This window comes from Pseudophryne corroboree, chromosome 7, assembly GCF_028390025.1.
Source record: "Pseudophryne corroboree isolate aPseCor3 chromosome 7, aPseCor3.hap2, whole genome shotgun sequence".
Taxonomy (NCBI): domain Eukaryota; kingdom Metazoa; phylum Chordata; class Amphibia; order Anura; family Myobatrachidae; genus Pseudophryne; species Pseudophryne corroboree.
The window spans coordinates 483648811-483667926 of NC_086450.1; the positions used below are offsets into that span (position 1 = coordinate 483648811).

General features: G+C 46.9%; 1 protein-coding gene across 1 annotated transcript in view; it reads left to right on the forward strand.

Moving 5' to 3' along the window:
* LOC134943895 (uncharacterized) overlaps positions 1-19116 on the forward strand; it is a 102372-nt gene that overhangs the window by 64096 nt on the left and 19160 nt on the right. The window contains exons 5-7 of the mRNA XM_063932465.1: positions 4474-4512; positions 14357-14404; positions 15269-15288. Coding sequence (XP_063788535.1) covers positions 4474-4512; positions 14357-14404; positions 15269-15288 — 107 coding nt within the window. The remainder of the gene's footprint in view (positions 1-4473; positions 4513-14356; positions 14405-15268; positions 15289-19116) is intronic.

Here is a 19116-nt window from a genome sequence, read left to right on the forward strand (position 1 = left end):
AACAACATAATGCCTTAGGAAAACGTAGAAAAAGTGATGGCATCGTTCAGACCCTTAGGGCTAATTACATTCAGGCGAAAAATCCATTCAGCCTCTCTTTTTAGCAAAAGGGCATTACGATCACCGCCCCTACGTAACGGGGGTATGTGGTCGATCATTCTGTATCTCAAACTATTTAATGGGTGCTTAGCCAATAAAAAATGCCGCGCCACTGGTTGCTCGCTAGAGCCGCTATTAATGGCAAGGCGTATGGCAGAGCGGTGTGCCCCCATCCTTTCTTTAAATTTTCTCTGTGTTTTTCCTATATAGGATAACCCGCAAGGATAGAGAGAGTAGTTGGTAAACAACATAAGAGCTTTCACAGGTCAAGTGAAAGCGAATTTTATACCTAATGCCCAAATGTGGGTGACAAAAAGTGTCCCCCGGAATAAGGAAGCTACATGTAGTACAAGGGCACTTGAAGCACCCATTCTGTCTCTTAGCTAAAAATTCCTACTATCACTGGTTTTGTCAACTGCAATATCTGTTTTGACCAGCAAGTCTCTCAGATTTTTAGGACGTGAGTAGCATGTCATTAATGAAGTATTGACCAACCCTAAATCTGCATCTGATGTAATGATAGGCCATAATTTTTTTGAAATTTGATTAACTTTAGGTGAATGAGTATTAAATGTATTAACCCAATGTAATCTGTTAGGCTTCTGTTTTGAAGTCTGTTTCAATAATAGCTTATGTCTATCTAAAGACATCGCTTTATTTTTGGCCGTGAGTAACGAATTTAGGTGATAACCCCTATTAAGGAATTTATCAATTAACCAATCGATCTGATCAGATGCTTTTGATAGATCACTATTGATTCTAATAATGCGGACCATCTGTGAAAAAGGTAACCCCATTTTAAGGTTCACTGGATGACAACTCTGGAAGTGAAGGAGAGAATTCCTATCGGTATCTTTGGAAAATAAGGTGGTCGTGATATTACCCTCATGTATGCTGATTTTGACATCAAGAAACTTAATATCAGACTGACTCATCTCGAACGTTAATTTAACCGGTGAGTCAGATGCATTATGAGCCTCAAGCAATGATCTCAACTCAATTTCAGACCCCAACCAGATCAACAACAGATCGTCAATAAATCTTGTGTATAACATGATTTTCTCAGCAACAACAGGATTATCGAAAAACAATGATTTTTCCACATCAAACATATAAGTATTAGCATAACTGGGGGCCACAGAAGACCCCATGGCACACCCAGTTATTTGAAGAAAAAAACTTATTATCAAACAAAAGAAATTTCTCTTTAAGACCAATTCTAACATTTGTAATAAGCAATCAATATGGATCTCAGAATGTTGATTATATTGCAATAGCAGGTCTCTAACTGCAGCAATTCCTTCCACATGGGGGATCACAGTATAGAGGCTAGATACATCAGCCGTGACTAACCACGCTGATGGCGGGATTGGCCCCAAGGCTTCCAATTTGTTCAGTAATGAGGTGGTGTCCAGTAAAAAGTTACGGTGTTGTTGAACTATTGGTTGAAGCACAGAATCTAAAAAGATCGATGTCGGTTGAAATAAAGAGCCCCTCGCCGACACAATAGGGCGGCCGGGGGGGGGGAGTCAAGCATTTATGGATCTTAGGCAGTGTATAAAGCAATGGAATAATGGGAAATTTAGGTAATAAAATATCGAAGATACGCTCATCAATCAGCTTAATGTCTCTAGCATGCACTAACACCTCACGAAGCTCACTAGAGAAGGCGGAAGTAGGGTTATTCTTAAGTGATTGATATACTTTATTATCTTCAAGCTGCCGATAAATTTCTATCTTATAATCATGTAGATCCTGAAAGACCACTCCACCCCCTTTATCCGCCGGGCGGATCACCAATGATTGGTTGGAAGATAGAGATTTAATAGCATCACGTTCCAATTTCGTTAGATTAAGGTGTGATGAATTCTCCACCCCAATTTCGGACATAACATCATGATCAAGTAAACGAATGAAGGTTTTGATAGAAGCATTATTTGATGGTGGATCAAAATTAAATTAGAGCCTTTTTGCAAACATTTAAGTTGTGGTGGTATAGGTGTTTGTGTAGATAGAGTAGGAGAAGCCTCTCTCTTATGGAAAAATTCTTTAATTTTCAGTTGTTTCTGTAAGCAGAATTTCTCCATTTGCCAATTAAATGCATTAAAGCCAGTAGATGGAATAAAAGACAGTCCTTTTGAAAGAAGGCTTGTTTCACTAGGACTGAGGTCATATGATGAAAGATTGAAGTGGTTTGGTGCCCCGGTTTTTGTCTTCTATTCTGGCCCCCTCGCCTGTTAAATCTTCTAGCTCTCTTCTTCCCCTGTTCCCGGTTGCTGCCGCTAAAGGGATGAATTCCTTATTTTTTCTGCGGTATGATTTAGGCTTATCAACTTCACTCGCCGTGCTGTTACCCTCCTGGGAGGATTCTGTATCCAAGTTGCCTTTCGGATAACGATTTCTGCGAAAGAAAGGTTTGCGTTCCTTATTTTGCTGACATCTTGAATTGTTGCCCGTTAACCATCTATATACCTGATGGTGTTCATAATCAAGGGTCACTTTAGATAATTTCTCTCGTTTATATTTCAGCACATCTCTTTTGTAGATGGTAAGTTGATTGCCCAATTTATTCAACCAGTCGTTATCAGGGTCAGTTTGTAAGCAAGAAATAAACTTAGACTCAAATGTCGCAATTTTGCTCTGAATATTGGAGTGTTCCTTTTTAGACTGTTCCACAACAAGTAACATCAAGTCAAAGGAGCATTTGTTCAATATATTGATCCATTTCTTACAAAAACTGGGGTCAAAGCGACCAATTGTAGGACAATTGCGAACTCTGAACCCCCTTGGGATCTGTTTAGCACGGAAATAGTCACTTAATGATACTGCATGCAGATGGAAATCAATCTCCTTCTTTCTCAGGTTAAGTAAATCCCTATAAATGATCTCATTGGGTAAACCTTCAGTTTGATCCACCATATGTTCATGATGTAAAATACCCTCTGTTTCTGATTCAGAGTAGCTAAAGATATCATGTAGTGGTACTAGCAGCGGGTTGAAATGTTCCTCATTTAGATCAGCTGACTCTGCCATGATAATCACCAGTTACAGTTCAGTCCACCAACCACAAACAAAAGTGCACAGCTTGTGCAAAATAGTGCAAAAATTAAAGAAAAGTGCAGTGTAAATCACACACCAAATAACTTCCTAGAAAGTCAATAGGTCAGCAGCATATGTTCCATAGAGAAAAAGTAATAGTCAATGGCGAGGGTGCCCTGGTTAGTTTGTGTATATAAACACACAAACCAATATATACTGAGCAATGTACCCGGCACTCCACCTTGAAATAAGCTGGTTCTGGTGCCCTCATAAAAGGGATATATACAGGCAAAAGATGCGGCACTCACGAACACTTGATAAGAATCACAGACACCGGCAACAGTAATTTAAACGTTTCAATCCTATAAGGATTTTCGTCAGGAGCAAATACAATACAAATACATGTCAATTTATCTTGTTGCTATGTGTTTAGAACTGGTATGCTTGATTCATGATGTATTTTGCTCTGGTAATATGTTTACCTTCTATTGATTATGTGCTTAGTCTCATGATTGTGGGACAACGTTCTCTTGCTTTGTTTACAGTGGCCGGGTTTCTATGACAACACTGACGTGCGTCGCGCTGATGCGCGATGACGTCACCACTCTGCGCCAGTGCTCGTGGGGCGGCCTCCCGCGCCGGAGCGTGCAGCTTTCCACATGTGGGTCACTTATGTTTGTGGGGATATAAGGTGAGTTTGTTGTATCTATTTTGTATTGTATTTGCTCCTGACGAAAATCCTTATAGGATTGAAACGTTGAAATTACCGTTGCCGGTGTCTGTGATTCTTATCAAGTGTTCGTGAGTGCCGCATCTTTTGCCTGTATATATATATATATATATATATATATCAATTCCTGTTCACATACTCTTAGCAACACTATATTATGCCCCACAAATTAATGCCCCTTGGACCTTAGCAACTTGCACCAACCCTGCAGCTTCTCAGTCTGACTATGGCCTCCTATGCATGCAGATGTGCATCTGTGAATGCAGCTACTTGCATTGGCACGCCCATGACCCTACAATAACACACCGATTTAATGGACCATTTTTGCGTTACCATCTAGCCCTCTTCCAGACATCTTCCAGGAGCAATCATCACATTTTTTACGCCATCTGTCCCATTCGCAGCTGAAGGCTCCTTACTTACTCTGTGTCAGGCAGGTGCTGTAGGACTTTTCGAAATTTTTGTGCTGGTGAAGTTAGAAAAATTCCCCGAACCACGTGACCACAGGCACTGCACGTGGATTGTGTGCGGCACTGGATCATTCCCATACACTCCTCTCCTGGTAGGTTTAACCTATTGTTAATAATCCCTCATTTCTCTTGCAGGTCGATACAGTATGAAATCAACCAGTGTGTACAGCTCAGGTAATGCGATCTGGGAGCACGTTATCAGTGCACCACTTTTAAACATCCTAGTGATATTTGGTGGACCCCCTTTATTAAAGTAAACCTTAGTTACCTTCTAATACCAGTAAATAAAGACACGGAGACATGATTTTGGCAGAAAAATTGCTAGCTATTTATTTGACCCTAACCATAGCAAACCTGTAAATGGAAAAATTTGTTAAGCTGCCGAATCACCCGGCAAAATGGTGGCAGAAAAAAGAACGGCTCTATTAAACTATTGGTAAACTTAAATTGGTAAACTGACCGAAACCGTCCAACACCTTATCAAAACCGGTAATAGGTGTCAACACAACCCCCACAGTGACTTCCCACCGCTCCTGGGTGCCCTGCCGCTGCCTCCCGGATGGGTGGTCGAGCGGCCATTAAGTCGATGGAGGTGAGTGCACCTAAACCAAATAAACTGAAACTTACTACCTATATAAGCGATACAACTACAAACTGCCGTTCTTTTCCGCCAAAAGCGAAGGACTCCCTCCCAGAGTCCTCGCACCGCCACCATAACCTAACCTAACTCCTGCAACACTAGGAACAGATCCTCCAGGAAAAACATCATCCCCTCATTGGATAGATGTACACCATCAGGCCGAAAAAGGTGTTTGTCTCGGAACCGAATCCTAGGGTGGCGAACCACTTTGCCTCCGTGGGCCAAGACCCACTTCGCCACCGCCCCATTCACCTTTATCCTGGCCTCATCTATTACGCGTCCGTCCTCCACACCGCGCCAACTCAACCTTGGCACCATCAGGGAAAAAACCAATACGCAATTGGTCCATGCTGCGGCCACCTTTGCCAGATCTTGTATCATGGCCCACCTTAGCTCCAAGGAAGTCCTCTTCCCCAGGTCGTTGCCACCTAAGTGGACAACCAACACCTTGGGAACACCATGCTTCCTAGCTTGACTGACTAATCTACTCAATAGATCTGTCCACATCATTCCTCGCCAACCAAGCCATCTGATTCCCTGACCTCCAGGGAACCTCTGAGCCGTATCAGAGGCCAAGAACCTAGCTGCCCAAAAGACATAAGAGTGGCCAACCACCCAAACGGACAAGCCATCAGCGAAACAACCTGAATGGAGGAAAAGGGGTAAAATGTGTTACTAAAATCTATACCAGAAATAGAAATTGCGTTAACCTGAAGGATCTGCCAAAAAAGAAAAATTTTGTTGATAGCTTCCTAAGTCGCAGCAGTCACGGCCTAGCCGATCTCCCGATATTCTAATAAATTTGAAGCAAAGCATTAAGACTTTAAGGGAAAGGTAAAAAAAAAAATCAAAACGAAATCAAACAGGGGGGGGGTATAAAAAAGAGGGTAAAACATTAAATAACTCAGCTGGAGGTGAAAGCATAAAAACCTGCTGAGGGACTTTGATAGCAAAGATTAGCCTAATTAATGATTAGAATTCAGTCCGTCAAGTCAGGCAAAAATAGCAAAATAACTCCAGACCCCCGCTGCCGGCTCACGCCCGCAGCGGCAAGTGGCTAATCCCTGAGTAGGATCACACACGGGTAAACGAACCAACATATAGTGAACATAACATATGCATAAACCAAGCAAACCTTATCTTACTCTAACTTATTGATGCCAGCTACGCTTACGCAAAGTATCTCAGGCGACGGGGCGAATGTACCGCTTATAACAGGACGACTTCCATCGCCCCACCGCCTGGATCTGGGCTCCCGAAAAACCCGCGGCCGCTGCCGCCGTAGCAGCCCCAATGCGGAAGGAGTGTGTACCGAAGTGAGAGGGGGAAAGGCCCAAGCTCGTCAGACAGCGACCCATCATCCACCGAAATTGGAACTTTGTTACTGGCAGCCCATCATAGTGCATCAACCACGACCCCCGACAGTCGGGCCTTACTGCCTCATACTGCACTGCCAGCCGTACTGGGCATATGCTCTCCTCAAGTGCCGGAACCAGGGTGACCCATCGGCCCTTCCCCACCTGGTCCGTCTTAGAGCGTCGCAATCTGCACAGCAAGGACCTCCCACTCACCACCACGTCCCCCACCAGCATGCGCGAATCCGTTTGCTTAGAAGGCGCTACCAACTCCGAAATCCTAAAAGCACCGTGGTAGGCCATAGAGAAAGCCAATCTAAAAAGCAGCGATTCAAACATAGACGATGCGATGGCTCCCACCGACCCAATGATGTCAGGCAGCAAAGCTGCATCAATGGGCCGCCTCCTGTCAGGCGGCGTAGGTGCAACGCGCGCCCATCCTTTCATAGCCTTCAGCAGAATCCCGCTTTTCGTCAGATCGGGAACACCCTTAATTCTGCAGAAGAACGCAATGCCAGCCAAGTACCGGGACACCACCGCTCTCGACCTACCCGAAACATAAAGCTGCCAAATAAAAGAAAGCATCATCCGATGCCCACTCTTACCTCGTTGCTTCCGTCCTCTAGCAAATTCTTCCCATTCGCTCCAGGCCTGTTCGTAAGCCTTAAGCGTGGATGGCGCGACCGAGCGCAGTGCTAAACCTTCCAGTCCGGCTCGATGACCTGCCAGACATAACCGGGACAATGAAAACCCCGTTGGTCGGCCTCGGGAGCCAACAAGTAAAACCTATCCCAATGCCCTCGCGATAGCGCATCAGCGACCCCGTTCTCCAGACCCGGCACATGCTGCGCGCGGAACCACACGTTCCTGCGCAGACAAGTAAGCAGCAACTGCCCTAGGACCCGCAGCACCACCAGCGATTTAGCCCTCTGGTTGTTAATCGCGTGCACCACGCCCAGATTGTCGCATCTGAACAGGATGCTGCGATGCGCTAGCCGCTCGCCCCAAATCTCCAGCGCAACCATGATGGGAAAAAGCTCCAGGAGCAGAAGGTCCCTAGTGAGACCCGCCTGATGCCACTCCGCTGGCCACGATGCCGCGCACCAAGATCCCTCAAGATAGCACCCAAAACCGGATGCCCCTGCCGCGTCGGTGAAAAGCTGCAATCTGGCGCTATCTACCGTCGGTGCCTGCCATATTCGAACCCCGTTAAAATCTTCCAGGAACGAGGCCCACACTGCCAGATCTCTTTTTATCTCGGCTGGCAACCGTACAAAGTGGTGCGGCCTGGCACACCCCGCGGTTGCTCTTTCCAGCTTCCGGCAGAAAACCCTGCCCATCGGGATGACCCGACAAGCAAAGTTAAACATGCCCAGCAAGGATTGCGCCTGCCGCAGCTTAACCTTACGCGAGCCCATGAACTGGCCAATGGCCTCGCGAAGCTTAGCCACTTTGTCCAAAGGCAGACGACACTCGCCTGCCACTGTGTCGATCTCGATACCTAGAAATGACAGGCAAGAGATCGGCCCCTCCGTTTTGTCTTCGGCAACTGGCACTCCGAAGTGACAAAACAATGCTCGTATACTGAAAAGCAGGTTGCCGCACCGCGGCGAACCCGCCGGACCCGTACAAAGGAAATCATCGAGGTAATGGGCAACGCCGTGCCCACCCGACGAAGACTCCACGCACCAATGCAGGAAGGTGCTAAAACGTTCAAAATACGAGCATGAAACGGAACATCCCATCGGCAAACATTTGTCGATGAAATATTCCGATCCAATCCGGAAACCCATAAAACGAAATGAGTCCGGATGGAGGGGTAGCAACCTGAACGCGGATTCGACGTCAATCTTTGCCATGAGGGCCCCAGCTCCGTAGCTGCGGACCAAATTGAGCGCCTCGTCAAACGATTGATATACCACCGAGCAATGACCCGGAGGTATAGCGTCGTTGACCGAGGCCCCCGGTGGGTAGGAGAGGTGCTGGATCAGACGGAAGGCCCCAGGTGTCTTTTTGGGCACCACCCCCACCGGGGAGATGACGAGATCAGCCACGGGGGGTGAAGCAAAAGGCCCCACCATCCTGCCCAGCCTGATCTCCTTATCGACTTTTTCCCGCAATACTAAAGGCAAAGCTCGAGCCGACTGCAGGTTCCTCTGCGCCCTAACTGTAACCTCGCTTGCAACAGGCAAGCGGAACCCAAAACTAAAACCTTCGTATAAAAACCCGGCATCCTCCTTATTCGGATACCAACTCAACCATTTACGCATAGCCTCTAACCTAATTGGCGTTGGCGCCCTGAGGAGCACTCCCGCCGGGTGCTCCTCTAGAGTAGGGTTGTTTAGCGCGGGGACCCTGCCGAGTATTCTTGAAGCAGGAGGAGGCCGGGTGGGAACCCCCGCAATGGAGGCAAGCGTGACGGAACCGACACTGCTTGCCGTAGGTACATGCCGCGTTGTTAAACGCGAAGCATAACCCTTTCGTTCCTGTCTGTTTCCCAGTCCGGACGGCCGACCTAACTGGCTTGGCCGACCCGCCGTCCCCGCCGGGCGCATGGGCGGACGGCCCGACCCGGTGTCCGTCCGCCCCTGTGCCCCGGGGCTCCTTGGCCTGTTGTGAGGCCCTGGTGACCCTAAGCCATACCTCCACGTCCTTGAACCCGAAGTCCATCACATACAACCCGTCCTGTTTCTCTCTGAATTCCTCATCATATCTACGCCATTCGTCACCCGCCGACGTGCGTTGCATATCATGCACGAGGTGCAGGTACCGGATGACATTCATATGCTCGTCTGGCCTGTCCTCAAGGTAACAAGCCGCGAAAACCCAGAAACCTGCCAGCCAGTTATCGAACGTGCGAAATGCCTCGGCCCCTATGCCCTTCTTAGCGGTAGCTGCCTTGAACTCCCTCTTCGCGCCTTTCGTCAAGACGAAGACATCCACGTAGTCCCCCCTACGAATGCTTTTGCTGCAGCTATCCCTAAGCCCTCGCATGACAGCGGTATATTCGCAGCGAACCACGCCTGGCAAGTCGCGCCGCTTCCTAGCCTTGCGAGATTCTTTGCTAACCCGCCTTCGCCTCTTGTGCCTCTCCTGCCTCCCAGCCGCCTTTTTGGCGTATTTAATCGCCCTTTTCTTCGCCTTCGCCGTGCTACTTATGTCGGACACCGCCGAGGAAGGGAGGAGGAGGAAGAAGAGGAAGAAGAGGATGAAGGGGACGAGCTGCGCGAACTTGAGGGAGTACTCGCAACCGACCCAGACTGCTCCGCCTCACCTGAAACCGTAGAATGGTCGGATCCAGATTCATCAGGGGCGATGTACGAAACGTCCTCCACTTCCGATTCCGCTTCCTCCGTATCCGTCTGATCAACTGCGGGCAAAAAGGGGGAAGAGGACCCAGAGACACACAGTGGCGAGCGCCTAGCCCTTCCAGGCGATGGCGTGCCGGATGAACGCACATTCTCATCCCGCCGTGGCTGCTGCTGCAGCTGAGCCGCGGCCGCACCAAGCTCACGGCACGCCCGCGCCCGATCCGCTAGGAAACCCCCCGGACCCAACCTCGCGCTCGGGGGCCGCTGAGAGCGGGCCCAAAGCTGCCACCACCGTGGCGAGGGCCGTAGCGAAAGCGTCTTGTGTTATATTCGCATCCCGTGGCGCAGGCGCGTCGCCTGCTGGTTGCCGAGCGGGCGGAACGCGCCGTGTGGACCCGCCGCTGGGCACGGGAAGCCATGACCCTTCCGGACCACAAATCGGTCGGCCCTGCGGGGAAAGGTCCGTAATGACCGGGCACCTCACCCTGGACATAAACCCCCCCCTACTTCCTGTGCCCGCCCGCCCAGGTCCCCCGGAAGTGCTGGATGAGCTGCCACGTCCAGCCCGGGAGGCCCTGCTCTGTGCATCATGTGACGCCCGCGGTGCCGTGCTGCCCATCCTTTGCGCACCGCTGGGCGAAAAACCCCGAAAACCTGGTTGATCACCACCAGGCCTGCTTTCCCTCCTCGCCCCGCCGGAACTAATCCGCAGCGAGGAGGGCTGAGGGGACACGGAACGATGCGGCGTCGCTGCGCACACCCGTGCGCGAGAGACGCCGCCGGAGCCGCGCGTTGGTGCGCGCGCCCGTCGTGCGCGCGCCCCACCGCCTCCTGTCCTGGTGTCCCCCGCTGCCGATGCAGCCTCTTGCTGTGCACTCCTATCCGACGATCCGGCGCTGGGCACACCGACGGGCCCAGGCCGGATCGCCGTCACGTCTGTCGCCCGCCCAGTTCTCCCCCGCCGCGTGGAGCTTCCAAGCGGCCCTGGCAGGGAGGACCGGCTGGGTGTCACCGCAGCGGGTGCCGAGCGGCGTCCAGCGAGGCGCGCTAGCACGCGCCCGCGGGCTCTCACCGTCCGGACTCCCCCGACTGCCCCCGGAGGCGAGGACCGTTGGTCCCCTCTCTCCAGGATGTCAGACCTCCGGACCGCCACGTGCCGCCCACCGCGGCCGCCAGCAGCTACACTCGCGACCGCAGGGTCGCCGGAGGAGCGCGTCCTGCGCCCTGCACCCAACGACCCTGGAGCAGCCCCATGCGTATTAACGGCCTCCCCGGCGCCGGACATCCCGGCCCCGGGCTCAGCCTCGCTGGCCTGGTAACGGGCTGGCGCGCCTACTGATCGGCGTGGGCGGCTGGAGGCCATATTATAATTTGTTTCCTAAAACAAGTGCACGAAATATAGAAGGGTGAACAATCTGCCAGGCAGAACTCACCCCAAGGAAATTCAAACAGCAAAGAGGCCCAAAATGGCCACTGCAGCCTATATATACCCTAACCCTCCCCCTTTTCCAAAGGCTGTACTACCTCACAGCTAGTTCCACCCCTCACAGGATGTTTAACCCATTCCTCTCCTATGCAGTCAATTCTTTCTCCATAGAGGCTAAGTATCAACACAACCATTTGCATCGTTAACCATGTCAATCAAATTGCATTTCCCATTGGTACAGTAACTTGCATCGTTTCCCGATTAGCTGTCACCTGATACGCTCAGTAATGTGCAACCTATGGTTCAGTTCACAGGGAAAAAAAAATACTTAACATCAATTTGAAAAACAAATTGGGGCACACTTTATAGGGTGGTATTCATTTGTTTGAAAAGTCAGTTGGGTGTCTGTTTTTTTCCTATCTAATAGACAGGAGATAACAAACACCCAACCGACTTTTCAAACATTTGAATTCCCCCCTAGTCTACTCTGAATGCCCATACAGGGAACTTCTTTAGGACCTTGTGATATTGCAACAGACTGGTTTATGATATTGATGACATTGGGTAAAGGTGGTCATTCCGAGTTGGTCGCTAGCTGCATTCGTTCGCTGTGCAGCAATGAGGCAAAAAAATGGCACTTCTGCGCATGCGGCGCAATGCGCACGCGCGACGTACTATTACAATGAACGATGTAGTTTCACACAGGGTCTAGCGAAGCTTTTCAGTTGCACTGCTGGCCGCAGAGTGATTGATATGAAGTGGGCATTTCTGGGTGTCAACTGACCATTTTCAGGGAGTTTTCGGAAAAACGCAGGCGTGGCTGGGTGAACGCTGGGCGTGTTTGTGACGTCAAAACAGGAACTGAACAGTCTGAAGTGATTGCAAGCGCTGAGTAGGTATTGAGCTACTCTAAAACTACACATAAAACTTTGCCGCCGCCGCTGTGCGATCCTTTCATTCGCACTTCTGCTAAGCTAAAATACACTCCCAGTGGGAGGCGGCATAGCGTTTGCACGGTTGCTAAAAACTGCTAGCGAGCGAACAACTCGGAATGACCACCAAAGTCTAAACCTTCAATCATAGCAGGAGTTTGCAAAGTGGAACCTTAGACTAGCTGCCACTTTGAGGCTCTGATTTCAGCTGTTTGGTACCTTGTTATGATAATATTGAGAAACATGTACTCTACAGTACTGCTCATATAGTACAGTATTAATCAGGCAGTGATTGGGCTACTCAGGTTATAACCCTCAGACAAGCCACCTCATAGAACTTTATGATGTTACACCCTGCTGGTTTTTTCTATTGATAACATTGGTGCTTTGTGCAATTACTCCAGTTAAACTATCTCGAAGGCAGGAAACATCTCCCCCTAACCATTTTATTTCTTTGACAATAAACAGAGGGTCTTCAGTGCTGCTGTTTTTGTCTCCATTTTCCAGGCCGCTTTGTGAAGCCTTGTCTAATTGCACCAGGCAGATCTACTGTATGATATTTATCCATTGCTCAAATATCTGCTGGCACATTAGTCTTATGGTCCAGAGCTCCCAAGGCAGTAGTCACTGGGGTGGCTTTAAATCAAATCATCAATATGTTTCTTTAGAACACCTTGTGAGTATGTCTGTGTAGGTAGATGTAAATTAGAAAAAAATGTATTTATGATCTAGGTCATCGCTCTGTAGCCAAGAGCTCCACAGACAATGAAGGTAGAGTCCATGCTTTACGTCCCCAGGCCTTATGATGTTCTACCAGGATGGTGGATAATATTAATAATCTTGAGAAAAGAATTTGCTATTGCTTAATGTCATAGTTTTATGGTGGAGGGGGTAACAGTTCTAGACATACTGTAAGTCAAGATACTATGGTGATTTTTTTCTATGGATGATATTTTTAAAAAAAGTCTCTCTACTTCCTCGAAGCATCTCCAAGATAAGTGATCTAGTAGCTAGGCTCTTGTATTAGTGATACTGTGGCCCCTGGTTCAAGTCGCTAGGCAGGTATCCATTTTTTGCCATACTGATACTGTATGTGGTATTATTGACAATAAGGAAAGTTTCAGATCTTACCCATTACCAGTGCTTGTGTGACATTGATGGTAGAGCGCAATTCACATCATCAAGCTTTTTAATACCTTGCGATGTAGCACCAATCAGGTTCATGTTACTGATGATGGTGAGAAAAGGTTCACACCCCCAGCGGTGCCCTACAAGCCTTGTACTTCTCGGACAATGATGGTGGAGGTCCTGGTCTGGTAACTCAGACATTTAACTTGTCATTTTACAGCAAACTCGATTATGATATTTAGGACTTTGAGAAAAGTCCCAGCAGTGACACAACAAATGTGCTGGCTCGGTGGCCTGATGAAGAAGTTCCACCTTGTGCTGTGGTCCTAGGCTGGTTTATGCTATTGATGACACTGAGAAAGCCCATTGCTCACCATACGTAAGGAAGTGATAAAGAAGTGATAAGTGCAAGGTGATAACGCACCAGCTGATCAGCTCCTAACTGTCAATTTTCAAATTCATAATAATTGGCTGGTGCGTTATCACCTTGCGCTTATCACTTCTTTATTCCTTCTCCAGGTTAATTCATGTGTCCCAGTATTTGATTTCGAAGGTTGATGTGAAACCTTAGAATACAGTGGCAGAAATCTTACCAATGATGAACCAGTGTTTCAACTTTACCAGAAATGCAATATAAAACACACAGTAATTTATGAGTCAGGAAAACAATGAATTTATCCCATACTGTATGACATGTACAGATAAGTCCTACATCATCTTTGCTGCGTCCGCGCCAAACAGCCGCTCTTGGCATGAGACTCTTCTAGTGTCCGGCATCTTTTTTGCTTAAAAATGCATCTTATTCGCAATGTATTGTGACTACGATGCACGAGGAGACTGTGCTGATTAATTTGATATATGACGCTTGTACATTTGTGTGTGACTGAGTCTCTAAATCTGTACACGTAGTGCTACAATGTAGCAGCCGCGGCTTTTATCCAATACAAGTTCTGTTCTGCTCCGTATACAGACTCAGTCACACACACTATACAAGTGTCGCATATCACATTAATCAGCGCAGTCTCCTGGTGCGTCCTGGACACATTGCATTGTAAATACATTTTCACAAACTAAAGACGCCCGACGCTAATGGAGTTGCACAGTACTTACGCCAGGCATCTCCCGCTACATGGCATATTGAGACTGGATGTATGAGGACACATCTGCACTACTGTCTATGATAAAGTGTTACACTGGTTTTACTTACACTGTTACTTTTATTTTAGACCCAGATCCACAGTTACTTCCTGCATCGGATTGGGACTCCATTCCAGGTAGCACATGAGCAGAGTCCGATGCTAGTGTATATGATGATATGTATCACACCTGTTAATTACCTGTCTAGCTGGGGGGGTCTGAAGCCCTCTCCTCCCTGCTATCCTGGTAATTGGGGGCTGTCATCACTGGGAGACGGGGCTTAGGTCTGTGGGTGGGGTTTAACTCCAGCGCTGCTAAACAGGCTGGCATCTAGGGACTGCATCAGCTGCAGCCCATAGAAGCCAGATAGCGCTGACGTTATAGCAGGGGAGAGGCTTCCCTTAGGAAGCGTTCTCTCTGCTATGCCAGGCAGACTGGCAGTCCCAGGGGGAGAAAACACGAAGCGATCTCTGAATTTATGCAAATGCAGCAACAAAGTGATAAAGATTCAGGATTCTATGTAACATAGCAAGTGGAATTGTAGCAAGTGGACAGCTAAGCTGTTTACCAACCTCTGGGCCTGATTCATCTTCAGTCTCAGAAGATATGAAAGATATGCATCTACTCAGGCGCAGTGTATGTGCAGTGCAGCAATGACTGCACAGAACTCACACCATCGGCCAGTTGTGACCGAACTGCAACTGCATCCAGCTCTGAGTCTCTGCAGCAAATTGCATGCCTCTCCTAATTTCATTCATAAGAGCAGATAAGACGCAACTCAAAATGCTGAGACCATCTCCTACCCTGTACTCTCGGGAGAGGCCCCTACAATGTAAACCTCAGCCCAGGTGTGCTGAGAAGGTGATGTCTCTGGAGACAGGCCGCACAATGGACAATGAGCTCCTCTGTTTATCGTCTTATTGTGACTGTGAAATGTGACTGACATTCTATATTATGTATAAGTCTGATTTATTGTTTGCATACTTTCTTTTTTATTTTAGATGCCAAAAAAAGTACTGAGGTATGAAATTATAAATTGCTCAATGTACCGTATAGGCATAATAAAGGGATTTAAACATACAGTATGTCTAGTAATTCAAACCCTCGCAGTAAGAACAGGCTCAGAGTTGGACAAACAGGTCACCCCAAAACCATCATTTTCCCAATCCCCACACTACACATCATCATTATCCTGACTTTTCAGCTTTTAAAAAACAGATACCTCCATATTTATCATGTTCTGGTATTGAAGACTGTTGGAAAATACCCACCACAGAAAAGAGACAATATAGCTTAGACACCACGCTACCTGTGCCAACTGGCCAGATTGTCACCTACCTACAATTGTGACAATCAGCCGCTTATATTTAATTGTGGCTTTTATCTTCAAGAGATCCTTTCATCTTTCTAATCTCTCTCCTGCTCATCACTTCATTTATCTTCACTCTAATAAAATGACCACCATTATAACCATTTATTAACTCCAGCTGGCTGCACCGTGATGAGTCCTTCTAATTGACTCTAGGGAGAACCAGTAACCAGATGTTCCTTAAGCGAGGTATCTTTCATAGAGAAATGAATCTGATTGGTGCGCAGCTTACACCTATTACTCCCCCTGTGCGGTTTCCACAACTCCCCCTGTAACTATCTGGCCAGACAGCAGCTGAGAAGGTTCAATACAAATTTTTATTAGGGCAATCATTATATAATGAATAATAAGACAAAAAAACATTAATTAGTATGTTATGAGGTCATTATAATTGAATAAATGTAGGGCCTAATTCAGACCCGATCTCTCCTCTGCGAATTTGCAGAGATTTGCGATCGGATAGTCGCCGCCAAGACAGAGTAAAATACCGCCCCGTGCAAGTCTGAGTACGCTGTGCGAATATCTTTGCAAACGCCGGTCAGCTGCAAATACGTTCACAGCTTACCATGGAATGATTTTTCCAGTCTGTGCAGTCTGTACGTAGGCCAAGATTTGCTCCTACAGTGCAATGAGAACAGGCTGATCGGGGCCTGAGCTGACGTCACACACCCTCCCTGACGCTTGGGAACATCTGCGTTTTCCCTGACACTCCTAGAAAACGGCCAGTTACCACCTCCAATCTTCCGCTTCCTGTCAATCAATTTGCGTACGCCTAGCGATCAAAAAAGACGTAGGATTCTTTCGTAGTTTGGCCTCGTGCATGCGCATTATAATACGTACGTATGTGCAGTTGATCAATAATCGTCCGCTTTGCGAAATTGCACAACAGCGATCAGGTCCGAATTAAGCCCATAGTTGGGGTCCAAACTATTGTATATCTATATTAATAGAGCAAAATTATTTATTAATTATATTAAATTGGAAATATTAATTATGTGCTAATATGGTTAAAAAAACAAAAAAACATGCATTGATGACAGAGCAGTTATTATTATTATTATTATTATTATTATTATTATTATTATTATTATTATTATATTATTTGGGCACTATTAATAGTGTAATAAAATAATGACTATTTTCTGTTTTGGGGGTGCCCCGATCTCCCTCTTGGTGGACCTGTGCACATATGATGTTGTGTCCATCTAAGGTGTGAAACCTGCATCCTATTTCACTTTGATGGAAAACAAATCACAGTTCAAGGATTCTTTTGGGCTGTGAATTGTGTATTGGTCGTCATCACAAGACATTGCACTGAACTGGGACTATGTACTATAAACCCTGCTTACGTCTGCCTCAAGGTCTTTTTTTCTTCTTGGTACCCAGATTAAAATCAGTTCCTCCTCTTTACCTAACTGAATTCAGATGCTCTAGATCATTGCTCCAAATAATCCTCTCTCTATGGGGGGTATTCAATTAGTGCCGTTTTTTGACAAGGCGAAAAAATTGCACTTTTTGCCCCGTTTTTAGGTCAAATTTACATTTGACCTATTCAATGCCCGTGGCGTTTTTTCCGACTGGTCGAAATATCCGGCACTGGTGAAAACCACACGTATGGGCGAATTCACCGCTGATACACGTGTCTAGGCAAATTTGCGGGTGTTTTTTTTCCTATTTTTGGCGCAATTTTCTCCCGTGCCAATTCAAAAAATCAAGAAATAAATGATCCCTGACGAAGCCCTAGATGGGAGAAACGCGTTGGATTGCTGCATGTTAATCTCAGGAGCCGGAGCTCAACCCTAACTTCCACTGACTCGCTGACGACACGTAATCCCGGAAGTCGGAAGCCGCGAAACCGGAAGCGACTGGCCTGCGTTTCACGCTTGCGGGCCAGACGATACAAGCTGTATCGGAGCTCTGGGAATCGGCTGCCCGGCCCCACCGGAGGTCCTTCAGATACGGACCCGGGAGAGGAGGGAACGGAGGATTCAGGACACTTTCGATTTACAGGTACTGTTACCCGATAAGCACTAGTTCACACATTTGTGGTGTGTAAAAAAAAAGAGTGCTGGGAGTTACCTACATAATAAGAACAGCCACAGTGGAAAGGGTATATTGAACCGTGATCATCCCAAGAAGCCTATCAGCTATTAAACTGAGCTGCTGGGACGAGGTGATACACGGCTGTACATTCATATAGGAAAATCCCTACTATTTAAAAACTGTTTTTCTAAAGGACATTAAGTATCATCCATGTGGGATAAGCAGGTCTCGGGACTTTTTCCTATGCCTTTTGGGGCGAGTACTGAATTACATTTATAAGCATTGGCACACTGATATGATTATTTGTGAAAGATAATAGATTGTCATTATCATCACACTGTTGTGTTCATCAGGTTATGCTAAGATAAATCATGCTAATTCTTTGGATGAAATTTTATGATTTTATAAATATGTTTTAATATGTCTTAAACGTACAAATAAATTTAGAATCAGTCTGACCACCTCCTTGTCAGGTCCGGGTGTTTTTGTGAATCCGTAAACCCTGAACCAACCACAGGTGTAGGTGCTGGTGGGAAATGAAAGCAGGGAGGACGAAGGAAGTTCCGTTTCATATTTTATTAGAAATAACAATTCAGTAAGGTGTTAAATGGCAAGTTGTTAATCATCATATTATACTGAAGTATTGCAGGAATGGCAGAAACAATATGCAGGATAACACTCAAAGATAAATAAAATAAATGTTCATGAAACTGTATGCAAAACAAGCTGATGAATAAATGTAGAATTGTCCAAATATAAACAAGCTTTGATGCTGAACTGCAGAATGTGTTTAACTGGTTAATGCAGACATGAAGAAATAACTGTAAGGGTTCGCAATGGAGTTTTGAGAGTTAACTGAGAGACTGTGAAGAATTATCCTTGTAATGACAACATAACAAATAAAAAGTTCAGAATTGGGTTACTTGCGGGTTCCGGAGATCACTGTGAAACTGTAGTAGATGACAAGGTGATGAATGGGTTAAATGCAGAGTTGAACAAACGAACAGCTGAGAGAAACAGAATCCTCCAGACTTTGAATGATAGGCAGACTGACAAGGTAACCTCATGCAGGACACTGGGAATCCAACTATTTCCAATAGGAGTGCAATTAACTGACAGCACAGCAGAGAGCCGGTGGATCTTTCAGCAGTGAAGGCTGCAGACGGACCTCTGGGAACGGAGGCGATATCTGGACCACGGGAATCACACAGGAATGCACGGAGAGAGCTCAGAGCTAGAGCACAGCTTTGATACAACAAAGCACTGGCCCAGAGTGACATAATCCCAGCCTACTTAAAGGCAGCACAAGCACGGGATTGGCTTACACCTGCCCACAGGTGTTTTCACAAGTGCTCAGTATTAGCTATTTGGTCTCCAACATGGCCACCTCCTATACAGCAGACACACCGCAGTGCCTTAGGCCATTTGGTCCCCGCA